Source organism: Sander lucioperca, chromosome 16 (assembly GCF_008315115.2).
Source record: "Sander lucioperca isolate FBNREF2018 chromosome 16, SLUC_FBN_1.2, whole genome shotgun sequence".
In the NCBI taxonomy this organism is placed as follows: Eukaryota; Metazoa; Chordata; class Actinopteri; order Perciformes; family Percidae; genus Sander; species Sander lucioperca.
This window is the reverse complement of record NC_050188.1, coordinates 10,423,797-10,441,382: the sequence shown is the minus strand read 5'-3', so window position 1 is coordinate 10,441,382 and position 17,586 is coordinate 10,423,797. Positions and strand designations below refer to the sequence as shown.

Genomic DNA, 17,586 nt, shown 5'->3' with positions numbered 1-17,586 from the left:
TTTTATTTTATGCATTACTATTATAACACTGTTCATATCTGGACGGTGTGTAGATAGGTTACATTTTTATATGTCTGTAATATACCTGCCAAAACTGGATTTCTCTTTCTCTTCCAAAAAAAGTATTCAGACTTTCCATATTTGTGGACTAACTACTTACTTCCTTGGGTTCCATTTGGTTTGGAAATATGGGATTGGATTTGGGATGAGTCAGGGGATTTAACGTATTTGCACTCTGTTGTTAGCATAGCGGAATCTGTCTTTGATTTACTGGATGTAACACATTTTTGTGGGATCTGATTACTACAATTCTGTCACCCAGGAGGTATGTTGATGCCAGGGAGAAACTCTGCTATACAAACCTGGATTCCTGTTCCTTCAGGAACAGTGATCTTCCAGACACAGTTGAGGCTGTTGAGGTAAGGCTCAGGAAAGCCAGGAGATAAGATGGTGCCAGTTCGGTGGGTCAGATTGCCTCCACATGGAACTGCAGAATAAAAGTGATGAGCGGGATGAAAAGACATTAAGTCATATCGCAGCGTACCAAATGTATCATGGATGTACAAAGATGCAGTGAGAGTAAGATTAGGTATATGCATACAAGATGCATACATTGCACACTGAAATACTATATAAAAATAATTAATATTTCTTAATTTTCTTTCTTAACCTTTTTCCTCAACATAGATGTGATTCTCCTAGTGGGATTATGGAAGTTTCTCCAAACAAGTGTCAACATTGCAAACAGGATGAAGATCACACAAAAAGCAAAAGATAAGAAAACAAAACAGTTTTGTTCTTTTAAGTTATTCACTCATTTTCAACTTGTTTTAAGAAAAAACTGATTTTAGGACTCACTAAACCACAACTAGAATGGAGTCTTATACACGCACGCACGCACGCACGCACGCACGCACGCACGCACACACGCACGCACGCACACACACACACACACACACACACACACACACACACACACACAATACTAGACACACTGTTTACAGTCTTGAAACACTCTCTTCCCAGCTTGTTGTGCACATTTACACATCTGGTGACAACATAGGAGCATCTGTGTGAGTGTGCCTTTGTATATACATGCGACTATCTCCATATGAGTGCTTGAGTATGTCTGTGTGTATTTGAGACCCTCAGTGGTGCCTGCCACCTGTGTGTTGCATGGCTGCATTGCTACAGGCAATGGCTGACAGAGCACATCTGTGTTGTAGTAACAAGAGTTTGACACTCAAGGCATCAATCAGGTGGGAGAGACACAGAGACAGAATGAGAGATGGAAAGAAAGAGAGTGAAGAAGTGAAGTAAATACAAATGAAGAAAAAAGCCAAGAAGAAAAGCAAGACAAACTAACAAAAAAACACATCCATGCTGACTGGCAAGTGTTTGTGTCTGTTTGTTGTATTTTAGTATTCATGCCCTACCTATACAGCTTGGTATGGAGCTGTTCCATTGTGCCAGGGCATTGGGAACTGTCAAACATTCAATGGCACTCGGTCCCTCCAGCATATAACCTGGACTGCACTCAAAGCGGATCACAGCGCCAACAGAAAAGTTGTTACCCATACGGCGGCCATTCCGGGGCTCAGGGACCGAGCTGCACTGGGTGGCACTGGTCCGTGGCACAGCTTTGGAGAAACAGAGTGAAAAACAGGGTGATTAGAGGTGTTGATTTATCTGTCATTATCTGTGACATTTCCAAGAAAATACCCGGCTGTTTCACTTTGTTAGAAAAGTTACTATGGGTGTCATATCAGAATGATCACGCTGTGTCCCAAATAGATCATACAAAAAATAACATTCAGCTTCTCTTTGCCTTGTGGCTCCAGCTTACTTAAAATAAAATACAAAACTGAATTATTAATTTATTAAACTTTCTCCAGAGCTGCCATTGCCTTTGGGTTTCTGCAGCATATGTCATTTCTGGTACAGTGTATTGTTAAAGGAAAATAACAATTCAAGAGAAAAGTCCCTCTTAGGGGAATAGAAGAACAGGGGAGTTTAAGCACAACCTCTTGAACAGACTGCTATACTTCTATAGTGTTAATGCTCCAGAGCACACACTTCTGCTGATACACACAAGCACATCACAGCTAAAATAGTGGCTGAAGGTGAATCCTTTCAAAATCACTCAACACATCGTCTATTATGGAGGGAATTTGGGCTGCTAGAACATAGGGGATCCAAAAGAAACAAGACGCTAGGATTTGTTTGTGTGCATTTGTGCGTGTGCCTGTGTGTTTCACACTCACCCTGGTAGACCATGTGGAATCCTTTTAAGCTGGATTGGCCTTTGGAGGTGAAGCGGATCAGGATTTGGTTAGAGGTTGCTAATGGCAACGACTCGCCTGTGATGGGGAAAAGTGAAAGACACAGTTTATAATGTTTTTAGCAGAGTGCTGCCTTCAATTTATATTTGTGTGGGTACAAACCACTGTTTCTAGCTCCGTAATTGCCGTCTTATCACCTACGCAGTTAAATAACTAATCTTTCCCACATCCATCTAGTAAAATACAATTTAGGTGTGAATGCTATTACATTACATTACATGTCATTAAGCTGACACTTTTATCCCAAGCGACTTCCAATTAAGTGCTTTCAACCCTGAAGGTGCAAACTCCAGACAACAAGTAGTAAGTGCAAGTACATTAGCTTTAAATAAGCAAAACTACAAAGAGCCATATGAAAGTGCAGCTTTAAGAAATATATATATATATATATATATATATATATATATATATATAAAAAGAGTAGTAGGCCAAAAGAGTAGTAGGCTAACGTTACATTTTGAGTGGATGGCGAGCGCGAGACGCCGAAATGGATGCCAATAAGATTCTGAATGGAAAGTTTACTTTTAAAAAGTTGTCGAGAGGGACAGTAGTTTCACGCATACACAGCCTGTACGACACGGAGAAAGCAGCCCAACTGGAACTGCTGCAAAGTGCTGCAAACGCTGTCTCATTAACCGGTGATCACTGGATGTCATTGAGTAATCAAAATTATTTAGAAGTTACTGCACACTATATTGACTATGTATATCAGCATACGGTTTTAGGACTGTGTTGTTTGTATCATTTTTTTTATTGTTTTTGTCATTTGGGACATTGCCCACCCCCTTTTCTGTCCAGGAGAATTGTTACATTCCTTATTAGAAAAACGTAAAGGTTACAAATGTCCTGCTGTGGCATCTGGTTTTAGACCATTTTGTTTGTACTGTATAAGCAAAGTGTTAGTGTTAGATCTCAGTTAGGTTAGGTACTTGTAGGAATTGTGCAATAATGACAGATTCACACATTTTTCTTTTGTTTACAGTAAATAAATAATAAACAATTACAAATCTTAAAATCAAGTTCATAAAGTAACTTTCTTTGCATTCATTTGATTCCCAATTAAAATACACTGGTAAGAATGGCTTTCCATTGTTAATATGTACTTAAAAACAGTTCTGAAATCCATCCTGATGTCAATAGGGAGCTCATTCCACCATTTAGGAGCCAGGACAGCAAACAGTCTGGATTTCGTTGAGTGATTAGTTCTCCCTCGTTGTGAGGGGGAAGCAAGCAGGTTGGCTGATGCAGAGCGGAGTGGGCGTGTTGGGGTATAGAGTTTGACCATGTCCTGGATGTATGCTGGGGCTGATCCGTTCGTGGCCCTGTATGCAAGTACTAGTGTCTTACTAGTGTTAGTGACTATTTTAGGGACGCAATATGTGTGTCCAGCATGAAACTTCAAAAATGTGGTAGGAAATCTGCTTATGATTGTGTCAAAGAGATCATACTACAGGTTTCTGAATATGAATATATTAAGAAGCTATTTTCATGTGCGTGTATTTTCGTGTAAAATTGCAGGAAAGTGCAAAGAAACAGTAGTCTAGACTAGAGCAGTGCTACATAGGTGATGTTAGGCTTTCACAAAAGGTCCTACTGTGATGAATAAATAACATGCTTAGAAGACTTTATAAGGCATACTGAGTGTATCACAATATGCAAATGCATGGTGATTATTAAGATTATCCTAATATTTTACTGTCATACAGGATTAGCTTATCTGCTATGCTTATTGGATAGAAAACAATTTCCTTTAGCCTCTTGTGACTAAATGGGAGTCCTGATTATTGGCACTGATAGCATTGTGTCACACGACAGCTGAGCCTCTGACCGCAGTCTGCCTATGTCAAGTCATGTTCTGGGAGCTTAGAAGCTACTTTTGATTAGCATATGAGCCTTGAACAACATGTTAGCTCACTGTCATGTTCTTGTTTTACTATTGTGACTCTCTGTTCACATCTCCAATTAACAAATCATTAATATATATATGTAGCTGGTTAAAATGGTGCAGCAAGACTCCTAAGTGCTGTAGAGACCCCATCTCCCCTGACTTTACTTTAGTGGCTGCGTGTGAAATACAGGAATCAAGACCAAGGATGATCAAGCTTTTGTCGTCGAACAGCAAATTGGGTCAGCTGGGTTTTGTTTTAAATGGCATGTGAAAACCTATTTGTGCAGATGGGCCTTTCATTTGTGTTTTGTGTGATCTTTGTGTATTTTTTTTTTAACTGAAATATTATTCGTTTGTGAGGTTTGCTCTACAAGATGCTTATCTACAGTGGCCGACAGGGGCAAACGCCCGGCAACTTAAGAAAACACAAGCAAATAGACAAAACACAAGCAAATTAAGAAAACAACTTCATTAATTTGACAACACATGCGCAGCATTCAGTAAACGCACTGCAAATACACACAACCAAATACAGAAGTTCTCCAGGCCTCTAGAGGGAGCAGCTAGTGGAACAGCTCCACGGAGGGGGTGGGGAGAGAGAGAGAGAGAGAGAGAGAGAGAGAGAGAGAGAGAGAGAGAGAGATCTCAGAACGGTGTGCAACTGTGAGATCATAGACTGTAAATATTAAGACTATATTTGAGATATGTTTTGTCTCGTTTGGTGGGTGTGATACTCAGTCAGCAGAGACGTCTGGAAACTCGTGGTGATAAAACATTTAAAACTGCATCAGCGTTTAATGTTGACGTTTGTTTAAGCCATATTACATGAGAGGGTTTAATTTCGAGGTCCGAAATTACTGAAGTATAGGCCTCCTCAAGTGTAATATTGTGATTATACAACAACGGTTACCAACAAAATAAGTGATCAATCTGTATTCATATTGTGGAGCAATTCGCTCTTGAAATACAAAAAACAGACAAGATTTCTAGTCCCTCCCTGTTTAGTAAACCAGCCAATTTACCGTGGGATTTATCAAACTGAATAAATCCCGCCCGCACATATAAACACAAAACTGCTTTGCTAACTCCAACGTGTTGTAACTAAGACATCTGCTGAAAAAGTTATTGTATTCATTAGAATGATTGCCATACTGTTTGGTTCACAAACATCCAAAACACCAAAGTACAAAGACATAGCGGACCAGACGTGAGCTTTTGTTTTGAAAAGTCGAAGCTCTGGGACGGCACCGGGAGGGCATGAGATAGGAGCATAGATTGTATATTATTAATATATTATATTATTAATAATAATAATAATAATAATAATATGAATATAATATACAGTCTATGGACAGGAGGGCATGAGACGGGAGTTCTCTTTTTACTATGCAGCCATAACCGACTCTAATAAAAAGGCAGAGCGCTCCCCGTGGGGTCGAAAATCCAGCTGTTCCACTAGCTGCTCCCTCTAGAGGTCTGGAGAACTTCCGTTGTGTAATCTGGATGCAGCGTTTTTTTGTTGCATTTGTTTTCTGGGTTTGTGTGCTTTTCTTTTTGCATCGTTTTTTATTTGCAGCGCGTTTATGTATTTGGTTGTGTTGTGTGTATTTGCAGCGCGTTTATGTATTTGGTTGTGTTGTATTTGCAGTGCGTTTGCTGAATGCTGCGCATGTGTTGTCAAATTAATGAAGTTGTTTTTCTTTTTGCATCGCTTCTTTTTTCGGGGTTTGTGTGCTTTTCTTTTTGCATCGTTTTTTATTTGCAGTGCGTTTATGTATTTGGTTGTGTTGTGTGTATTTGCAGCGCGTTTGCTGAATGCTGCGCATGTGTTGTCAAATTAATGAAGTTGTTTTCTTAATTTGCTTGTGTTTTGTCTATTTGCTTGTGTTTTCTTAAGTTGCAGGGCGATTGCCCCTGTCGGCCACCGTACTTATCCGTAAACTAAACATTGCATTATGAACAATTTATTGAGAAACTTAGGCGTGCAATACTGCATGGGGCAGCTATATGTTTACTATGAAATTATTCGAAACTATGACAGATTTATCTGTGCCTTAACTTCAAACCTCTGTCCATAAATCAAATCATAATATTTATTACTGAAATTACTGATATGATCACCTGCTGTCCTCATCAGCTCAAAGTATAATTAAACTCAAGGAAAACCCCCATGATGTATCTTCCATGGAGGAAAACTGTTGACTGATGCAGAACATGATACATAGTGTGAGCATCTCCGTCTCTGCCCCTGTCTTTCTCTGTGTGTTGCTGACTCGCTCTCTGCAGTGGATCTCATTACTCTGTGTCTGCTTGCTGTCACACTGTAGTGGGAGGCAGATGTGCTTAACCCCAGAGGCAACATCTGTGTGTCTGTGTCTGTGTGTCAGCGAGTCTATCCTGCGCTGTGCGTTTAGCTCACGTTTTAATGTGTGTGAATATTGTTGCGCCTCTTTGTGCAATGTTCAGAGATAGCTCAAATGGCAACAGTTTCTTACTGCGTCATCATCATGCTTGTCTAAGTTCCAATGTGGGATCCCCAAGGCATGCTGGGTAGTTTATTACAAGTCGCCCTTGCTGCGTGCTGTCATGGTGACGGTGTTTCATAATTTACTGTGCGGGGCAGGTATTCATCCAGATAGATCAAACATATGTCAGCATGTGACATATTAACTCTCTGGCCACTTTCCAGTTCCAAACCACTTTGCCCTTAAAATGATCCTCTACACTGACATATTAAAGACTGACAAGGACAGACATGACTTTGGCTGGAAGTCAATAAGTCAAAATTCAGTGGCAGTTGTTGGTGTGCACTGGTTTGGATACAGCAGTCATGGGGAGATTAACGATCCAGCCGTTAAACCACAACTCAAACAGGTTTAAAGTTAGAAACAGCCCTGAAGGGGATTACATGAAATTAATTTTACATTTTAAGAATAAATGTTTTACCTCATCCATCACTAAAGTAAAGGCTGCCTGGGAGGGTGAACTTGGGTTGGAGCTGCATGAAACTTGGTGGAACGTTGCCCTCAACAAAATCCACTCTAGCTCAACCTGTGCCCGTCTAACTTTGATACAGTTCAAAGTATTGTACAGGATCCATTTTTCCAAGGCACACCTGTCACAAATTGTTCCCACTGTCACTAACAGCTGTGACAAATGCCATACCTCTCCCTGCAATCTAACCCATATGTTTTATTCTTGCCCGTTAGTTTTTTTCCTTCTGGCAGAGGTACTTTGATATTATCTCTGAAATACTTGTGATGACTGTAACAGGCTCTCCCCATATTGCCATATTCCGATGCCCAGAGGATTACAATAGATTTACATTGAAACAATTAGACATCTTTGCTTTCACATCTTTACTGGCGATACGACATCTCCTTCTCCACTGGAAATCTACAAAAGCCCCTTCCAGCGCTCAATGGCTAAGGGATGTTATGTTTTTTCTGAAATTAGAAAAGATTAAACATTCTCTGAGAGGTGATTCCAACAAGTTTTACAGTAAGTGGCAGCCCTTTTCAGCTTTCTTTAAATCTCTTCCTTCTTTACCCCGATTGATCGAACACCCCCCCCATTGTTATTGTTATTGTTAAAACAGCTAAGTATGGCTCTTTTTTCTTTTTTTTCTTTTTTTTACCTCTGAAGATACACAATCGATACTTCACAATTACTTTTTTTGTTTGCTCCTTCGCTTTAATTGTATTATCTCTACCTCACTGTTATGTATTTTTCATTGTGCCATATGTTTCAATAAAAATATCTAACAAAAAAAATGTTTTGCATTCATACAACATGCTTGCAGTGTAACAAAAGTAGCTAAAGTGGTCAAAGTTAAATGTAGTTTAACTGACTCATTAGTCACACTTCAAATGATGGCCAAGAAGGCGACAATTGGCTCTTTTTTTTAATCAATAAAAAAATTTGCATTTAGATAAATCTCATTGATTACTTGAATCAGTCCTTTTGTCCTTTCTGCCTACATGCTGTCTCCTTTTCTTTTCTAATTCCCACCTTTTATTATTCTCTTGTTCAACTCTCCCTTTCCTCATTTTATTCTGTCTGTCACCACTGTCTCCGAAAAATTCACAATCATTCCCTTTTATTTTCAAAACCATTGATTTGCCTCACCAGACATGACAGCAATGAAAACGTATATATACAGTTTAATGTAATGTAAATGCTTTTCAAAATCACAGCAAACTGCCTTACGTGATATGTTACCATGCTTGCCCTGCTAAAATACTCATTACCTGGCTATATATTTACTGCACATAATGACAGGTTGTATATTTAGACTGTTTGGGGGAATTTTAATAATAATCTTGCTTTATATATTTGCAGATGTGCATGCTGGTCGATTTTGTGAGCTTCAGTGTATCTGTATGGTGGACGCTGGGACACACTTCTGGATTATGCCTAATTCATGTAATTTATGCCCGCATGCACTACTTCTTCAGCGGCACTGTCTGTGTGGGCTAAAAGTTTCTCTTCCCTTGCCAAAGTGTGTCAGCTCTGCTCTGCCATGCTGGGTTAGAGAGCTCTGTGAACATGTCGCCAGAAGTCCTCAGTTAATATAGCGGCCTGTTTATTTGTTTATTGAGCTGTAAACTGGATTTTCTGAGACTGCCCTAGACACAAACCAAAGTAATCATTTTAGTAACAGGGCTAGAGCAGGTTAAGATGGAGAGCTGCCCTAAACTCGCACACCTTTCTACTCTGCCCCTCTTGAAAGGTTGAACCTCCCCTATTCAAGCTATTTCTTTGGTAGCCCAGTAATACAGTGTAGCATTAATCACACACAGCTGCAATGTTACGACACTGTTGCAACAGAAATCATTCGTTCTCCTTTACCGTCTTACTTTTAACCTCACAACAGTTATCCTTTTTGCTTTTCTCCATTCTCTTACATAACTGCTTTATTCAATTATCCCATCTTTGAGCATGTGTGCTGTACTTCTGTTGGACATCTATTTAAAAATGATTAAAAAAGAGATATTTGGGCAGCCCTCACTTCATTTAGGGACAAGTTTAGATTTATAAGGTCTTCAGATGTCAAGTCTTGATGCTATAAATGCAGTTGTTTTTCTTGATAAAAGGACTGAGATAATCCCTATCTACCCTTATCTTTAACCTGGCACACAAGCTAGATTGAACTGAATTGATTTGGGCATTTTTCCCATGTTTATTTTAGCTGCAAGGGTGCGAAGTGTGCCAAATTGACAGGCCTCCTCTCATATGCACATTTTCCCACCTAAGAACAATGTGATGTTAGATTGAGTGAGACATCTTTCTTAAGACCTCAGGAGTGGTGATTGATATGTGGTCATATACTGTGTGTATGTGTGTGTGTGTGTGTGTGTGTGTGTGTGTGTGTGTGTGTGTGTGTGTGTGTGTGTGTGTGTGTGCGTGCATGCTTGCATGCATGTGTGTGTGTGAGCAAGCGCACTTGTTTGCCTACATAACTGCATTCGCATATATCCTGAGAGTTGTCACGTGTATGTACATGCAAGTCTTCTTGAGCCTGTCTGCTGATATGTTATCCCTGTGACTCTTTAAGTTGTTGTTGTTGTCACTGTTGAATTATTTTACAGCTCACTGGAGCCCACCTGAAGCCACAGCAGCTCTGCCTGTGTCAGCCATTTGTCTCGGTTTAACTGGATCCTTATGAAAGGGATGAGGCTAAGACAACATTTTATTTAGTCCACTGTCATGTCAAAAATAATGGCCAGGAGATCAAATTGTCAAATCACATTTGCAGATTTGTTACATGCTGGTGCTGAATATGAAAAAAAAAAAGCTGTACAAGCTTCTGCGAGTCTTGCCAAGCTGCAGTTCAATGTAAATAGCTTCTATTTTTTCACCTCCCTTACGCTTAATACCTGCTGAAATATCCCCTGTATCTACCCAAAAATGTGAATGCATGCAGGTATCTGAATGTGTGTGTGTGTTTGTTTAAGTACCTGTGTGTGCTCCAGAAAGGGAGCTGAGAACACGGGAGTGCTGTGTCGGCCCATCATTAACCTCCACAATGTCATTCAGAGCTGTCTGGAAGAAGGCGAATTGACTGAAGACCACTAGAAAATGAATATCAGAGAAAAACTGATATTAGTTCAAATGAGTGACTACATCACAGTTGCACTGACAACTCTAAAATCCATTTGAAATAACACAGATAATAGTATCCTCATTCAAATTAAAGCAATTTCAATCCAAATGTCTCTAAAGCTAGGTGGATAATACTGTCAGTTATGACAACACACCCAAAAAATGATATTACACAAGTAGATCAGCAATCCTGTCTGGGCTTGATGGCTTGTCAGTAGATGAAAGGCTTTGGCAATGACAGCCAATCTGTTGTACAATGTGCAGCTAAAGCTTTACGATGGTGCTTTCATCCTTTTAACCCACCCTTTCTACCGCTATTGCCTGAACATGTTCAGCCCTTTCACATCTAATCTATGTCTAGTTTGCTTGTATATTGTAGGTTAAAGAGAAGGATGAAGAGGATGATGGAGAGAGGGCAGAGGGGACAGAGGACTAGTGCTTTCCATTAGGGGTGATGGCAGGACCTTATCTTCCGAGTTTACATGACTCAGCGTCTGTTTTCTCCAACTCAGCTTCAGTGGTTTCTTTCATTCGTACATCCTCTTTTATCTCTATCTATGATAAGAGAAGCCAGTGGTTTAAGTGACACCCATCCAGCCCTCTGCATTGAGGAAAATAGCCTATCATTAGGACTGGTGCATCTGTCTAATGAGAAGCAGCAAGAATGGAGGTGGGAGCAACTGTGGCTCTGCACGACAAAGTGGGTTGCCTTGGGCCTGGCTGTCATTTTCCAGGAAAATGCAAATGTGGACTATAATTATTTCGATTTCCTCCCTCGCTTTCACTCCATTGAGTGAAATATGTTGCTGACAGGGTCCAAGAAGAATGGGTGCCCAGTCATTTTGGAGCAGCGCCATACCTCTGAATGGGCGTCATAACCTCGACATTCAAAAGACCGGGGTGAAGTACCCGAAACACATGCCGGCCGCTGCTGTTTGGTGTAATTTAACAATGATAGGACTTGAGCTTCCCCTAAGAGAGGCACGATGCTGATAACTCATTAGAGATCCAGAGGGAAGAGAAAATGAAGCAGGAGATAATAAGAGAGAAAGTCAAGCAGGGAGAGCTCGTGGGCAAGTAAATAAAACATGTTTGCTTCTGTATTTGCATGTTTGAGCTGTGTCTCTTACTGCATTGTTTTGCTTTCTGAATAATTTGCTGCTCCTACAGTATCAGATTACATATTGAAAGCAAGCTGTGACCTTTAAGATGGAAATGCCAAAAAGTAGTGAAACTGCAGGAACTCTGGATCTTCCAGACACCAATTATTTTTTGGTGTGTGTATCTCAGACAGACATATTGTACACCTGGTGTGTAGATAGTGATTCAATTGAAAATATGCGTATGGCAATGAGACACGATTTATATGGAAACTATCAATTATTGTGTGATTCTACTGTGTGAGGAAAATATGGAAAAACAGCATTCAGTAAACCTCTGACTAAAGCATTTTAATTGCAAGTTAAAAAGACAATGTGTGTGGGAGCTTTTACAAGTTTTCCACACACTTGTTGTCTCCTACACATCTGTCACTAAGAATATTCAGGTGTGGGAAAATAAAGCTTACTTTAGTTTCCACAGTGAAAGAATACAGTATGTGCAATTTAGTGAGGCACTTAAGCATAGTTTGATCCTGATAAGGGCATTTTATGCATTATAGAATAATTGCATCTTAATTACACACACATAAGACACACGCAAAAATGCACAACTAAAAATCTGCTAGGAAAAATGAACAAATACAGTAATACAGTGCTCTTCCTTGGCTTACCGTAATCCTTTGGCACCACCACAGAGTACAGACAGGTTTGCGCACTGCTGTAGTTGCCAGGGTAACCAGGAGACAAGACCACTCCCTCCAAACCTGAGTACTGTCCACCACATGGAGCTGGAGAGAGACACAGAGATGAGACATGAAGAGACAGGGCAGACAGAGAAGGAAGGTCTAAAGCCAATAGTGAAAGATTTCATTTCTGCCTACCTCCTGCTTTCCCATCCCCTCTGTTCCATTACTCCTAAATTACTTTTCTTGTCTGATTGGGTTTTGGGTGGAAGATGTCCCTGGTGTTTGCCAGAGTGAAATTGCAATGTTTTCCAAGTGTCCCTCTGGGTTAGCCTAGGTGAGATGAGGCCAGAATCTTCTCTCCTGCTTGAAAGCCCCTAGAAATGCTCTGTTTGTGCTTGCATCTCTGTGCAAGTGCTCATCCCATGTATGTGAATGTGTGTTTTCTTTGTGTGAAAATGTGCGTGGTGTGTGCACGTATTCCACCTGACATGTCACTGAGGCTTCATACTGCGAGAGCCAGATTTGGTGGTGTCAGGGATCTTTTACCAGCTTTTCAAGGGAACATGCGCAGTGTGTGTCAGTCGTGTCGTGGGAACGTCAGAGAACAGCCAAGATGACGCAGGTTTTGTTGTGTGTTTGAAAATATATGCAAAATAAGAAGCCCTGCAACTGCAAATTAAATTAAAGCTACACCCTCACATTAGCAAAAACCCACACAGCTCTACACATATACCTGTAGGACATAGCTTGGTGCAAAAAAACACATAATCATATATGCATGTTTACATGTGATAAATCTATAAGCGCTGATGTGGTTTGTGTTCCTAACAACCGTCTCCAGATGTCAGTGTTTACCTATGCAGATGGGTTTGGGTTTGTTCCAGCTCGGCTTGCCGTCTCCCCCCATGATGCAAGTGAGGGTTGCGTCTCCCTCTAGTGTGTAGCCACTGTCACAGTGGTAGGTGACAGTGTAGCCCAGCTTGAGGTCGGCGCCCACCCGAGTCCCATTGCGCACCATGCCCGGCTCGAAGCAAGACTCCCTGGGGTTCTCTGTGGAGAGAGGTAACACGGTGGAAAATCAGCGACAGAAGGGAATGTGTGTTGGTATTCAATAAAAGGATTTTTGCATCAAGCTGCAGCGGTGATACTGGAATAGAAATTGTTTTCTGCCTAAGGTTCCTGACATTCTCAGATTTCTTACTTCCTTCCTTTGTCGCTTACTTCCACCCTGTGCATCCCTCTTTCAGTAAATATATCTCACTGACTGCCACTTTTCTCTCTAGCCCTTGACGATGCCCTTTCATCTGCGGCTGGTGGAGGTATGTACTGTATTGTATGGCTGGGGAGACGGACAGGCAGCTGATTGAGAGTGGCATTGCTCTGGCCCAAGGCCTGCTGACTGCACACAACCGCCTATCACACAACGCTTCACTGTGCAGTCAACTAGAGAAGACAATGCACATACACAAGCTTTCTTTTGTGAACACACACAGACACAGACACAGACACACACACACACACACACACACACACACACACACACACACACACACACACACACACACACACACACACACAGTATCTAACCACATATCAATCACCACTCCTGAGGTCGTAAGAAAGATGTCTACCTCAATCTAACATCACATTGTTCTTAGGTGGGAAAATGTGCATGTGAGAGGAGGCCTGTCAATTTGGCACACTTCGCACCCTTGCAGCTAAAATAAACATAGGAAAAATGCCCAAAGCAATTTAGTTCAATCTTAAACACAGTTCACTCTAGTCTCACAGCAAACTTCAATATTTGATGACTCAACACGCACATACAAAAGGGAAAGTGAGTCAAACGTTTTCTTTTATCAGGAAAACTTCAACTTACAATTCAGTGCCTCACAAAAAATATGCAAAATCCTCGGTTATCTCAATATCAATCAGCTGAAAGCAATCTTTAAATGGGAAACACTTTAACAATGTTCATATTTGTAAAGGTCTATTTGCATGCCAACAAAGAAGGGTACTTTTTACTTTTTTCTCATGCCACTGGTATTTGCAAAAGCTATTTCATTACCTGTATCCGAATTGATGATTCTAACTTCCCTGGAACTGCTTATCTGTGTTTATTTTCTGTCTACCTTTACTGAGGAGGACCAACATGTTGGAGATGATTTTTAAATTAGGTTTGTTTTTGTGTTCCACCATCTGCCATTTAGACAGGGGTTTAATATGCACTATGAACAACAACCTCCTCCTGTTGTGGACCATCAAGCAAATTCCCTTTTTGCTACAAAACAAGCACAAGTAATGCAAAAACAATCCTCTGTGTACAGTTATTATAACAAGGTATATGCCTAACTAAAGTTCTAATGATTTATTGATGATAAAAATGCACATGTAACACCCTGGATAAATGCCTAGTTTCTGAGCTGAAAGCTGGAGACCTGCTGACCAGACAGGAGGCTGCCCTTCATGGCTGAACAGAGTGCTGGTGCCAGTCATGTGGTCTGTTGGTCTGTCTCCTAGGGCACCTGTTCTAGACAGGTTGAGCCCTTTCGTGGGCTGATGTAGACCTGAACCCTCCCTCGCCACCTCCTCCATTAAATCAGCACACCTGGCAAGAGACAGCGGAGGCGTGATGGATGTAGCAGGCATTAGGTGTGGACTGGCCCTGGACAGAAGCTAGCGGTTGGTCACCGCAATGAAGATGGCCGATTTAACAAGCCTCTGCCCCGGGACATTGGGAGAAAATAGGCGATTGGCATCATCTGTTTTGGAAAATACTCAAAGGAGTTTACTGTAAATTATGTTACGTGAAGTGAAAATGAGCCTAGGAGTTAGTGAAGGTATTGGATCAGACAGATGTGAGTATGAGAGTGCTTGTATGTGTGTATTTATCCATGTCTGTGTCTATGTGTTTTATTCAAATGTGGCTCAGGCATGCCAAGTTTTTGCCCACATATTTCCCTGGTGAGCCTAATCAGACATGGCCAGAGGCACGGAAACAGAAAGACATAACGACTGCTTGGTAAAGAAGCTGACAGCACCTCAGGCAGATTTTGTAATACAATTTTCAGTGGCGGGGCTGACCAAATACTAGCTGAGCCAACTCGTCAACTTGCTGCTTTCTCACCAACCAGAGCCAAACGCGCAGCCAAACATGCTTTTGTGCCATGTTGTTTGTCTAAAACGGAGGAGGTAATTTATGTATTATTTGGTTATGGTTCATTAGTGTGGAGAATTGGAAGTGAGGAGAGGGAGTTTTTCTGAGGCACACACTGGGTCCATCTGCTCTACCAGATTGGCCATACAATATTGCACACTCCATCACACACTGCAGAAAATATTGCTGGGAGTGAGTTAAGGGGTAGGCTCTGTAACACTGTCCTAACAAAATACTGGGTGTCACTCCAGTTATGTACAGTTTGCAGATGAATCACAGAGCTGCATCGCATAAACAGGAAGCGTTCTGAAATCAGTTTGAATTGCTTGTGTAGCTCAAATCCCACCTCAACACCAGCCAAGAAACAGAGAGCTCAGGGTCGATCTGGAATTGGTTAAACGTCTGATACCTTAAACAGCTGTAATTGAGGCAAAGAAGATTTAACACTGTTCTCTCAAGCAAAACCCTTAAAGAAGATGCCCAGTCTAATTTAGAGCTTGTTCAGCATCTGTATATTTGTTAGGTAAAGGCTATAAAAGTCAGGCACTGAGGCGTTACCCTGTGAGGCTGAAACACAAATGCAGAACACACAGATGTGTTGTATTATCCTTAAACCAACTGGCTGTATGTCAAGGATGTCTCTGATCATTCTGCACCATGTGTGCAGTACAGAGTATCTTGTGTGGGAAAATAAATCTGGGTCTCCCAAACAACATGCTGCGGTCAGCTAAGCATAGACATGAGACAACAAACGCTGTTGGCTCTAATTTATGAGGAGGCTTTTGTGCAGCTGCAAAGCACTGATCAAATAGAGCTTAAGCACACATGCTGTCGGCTTTTCATTTTCATAATTCTTTGTGTTAACGCGGCTACTAGAGGAGGTACAGATCAATAATGATGCCCAAGCAGACTATAGCTCAAATGGGAAGGTGGTGACCAGGACACTGCAGAACACCCCATTCTTATTCTTTCTCTGAAGCAATTTTCATACCACTAATCTCGCTTTGGACTAGACACAAGGGAACGTTAAAAAGAAACAATCTGCAAGGTTGATAAACAGCAGAGGGTAAATCCTTTCTCACTCTGCCAGAGGAAGAATTTTAAAACATGAATTGTTTAGGAGGATACTGCATCACATACTATTTAAAATTCAGTGTTCTGTTCAGAATTTTAAGACGCTGGAGATGAAAAACTGATGATGAAAAAGTCTTGCACATGCAGACACAGGCACATAAAATCTAAGTTTCCACTAGCTAGATAGGTTTTTCCAAATAGCCAAATACTGCAGTTTTCAAGTGATTCCTCTAACCAAAAAGGTGCCCACCTGTGTAGTGCAGCACAAATCCATTGCTGCTGAGGGAAGCATCGCTGCGGAAAGCCAAGAAAAGTGTGTTGGAGCTGCTCTCAATGCGATCTGGAACATCGGTGCCATAAAAACTACCCAGCAATGGGCTGAGGGAGTCCGGCCCATCGTAGATATGTAAGAAGTCATAACTGGGCTCCAAGCTGAACCTGGTTACAAAAGTGTAAATACAACGTACATAAACATTTGCAGCACACATGAGATATAAGGTAACACACTTCACTGGCATCATTTTAAATGTCATAAAAATGTATAATTTTATTATATGGATTTACAGAATAAAATATTTATAAACATAGAGACAGAGCGCATTTTTGTCTTCATAAAGTCTCAGTTTTTCGGGTCGGCAAAATATAAAAACTTAAGTCATGGGTTATTTACCCTGTTGGTAGTGAATATCACCACACAGCAGCTTTTAGGCATTTTTCAGTTGTTTGCTAGCAGACAAAATTGACAAGGAGGCACCTTCACGCTATACAAGTGAACGGAGAGCGGAGAGTTGTTTTCCCCTCCAGTGGCTTTCAGAGTATGACGCGTACGCTCTGTCTCTATAAATGGACACGCATAGTGTTGTATTTTGTATTGTTGTATAAAATAGGTTAGAAATGGATAGAAATATTCAATTTCAAACACACATGTTGCAATTAATGTGCTACTGAAGCTTACTGGTTGAATCTAAGAGCGATGACATAGTCTGGTGTGACAGAAACTGTCCAGTCACACTCCCTTCCATGGGGGTAAGGTTCAGGATAGTCTGGAGACAGAATCAGCCCACTAGGACCTGTCAGGTTGCCGCCACATGGAGCTAGAAAAGGAAGAAGTTGATTAGTAAATGCAACAGTTAACACATTTTTCCCAATTGTATATTCATCTTAAAACCTATTGTCAAACAAATATCTTAAGATGATATATCATCTAATTCTCAATTTAGTTTTTTATTAAAAG

The 17,586-nt window shown here is 40.9% G+C and overlaps 1 protein-coding gene across 3 annotated transcripts in view; it reads right to left on the bottom strand.

Annotated features, from left to right (window-relative positions):
* csmd2 (CUB and Sushi multiple domains 2) overlaps positions 1-17,586 on the bottom strand; it is a 264,554-nt gene that overhangs the window by 61,296 nt on the left and 185,672 nt on the right. For all 3 annotated transcript variants that reach the window (XM_031323067.2, XM_035992965.1, XM_035992966.1), the window contains exons 29-36: positions 17,308-17,446; positions 16,603-16,790; positions 12,977-13,171; positions 12,107-12,223; positions 10,191-10,304; positions 2,265-2,360; positions 1,437-1,640; positions 363-487 (exon numbers count right to left, since the gene is read on the bottom strand). In XM_031323067.2, the coding sequence (XP_031178927.1) occupies positions 363-487; positions 1,437-1,640; positions 2,265-2,360; positions 10,191-10,304; positions 12,107-12,223; positions 12,977-13,171; positions 16,603-16,790; positions 17,308-17,446 (1,178 nt within the window). The remainder of the gene's footprint in view (positions 1-362; positions 488-1,436; positions 1,641-2,264; positions 2,361-10,190; positions 10,305-12,106; positions 12,224-12,976; positions 13,172-16,602; positions 16,791-17,307; positions 17,447-17,586) is intronic.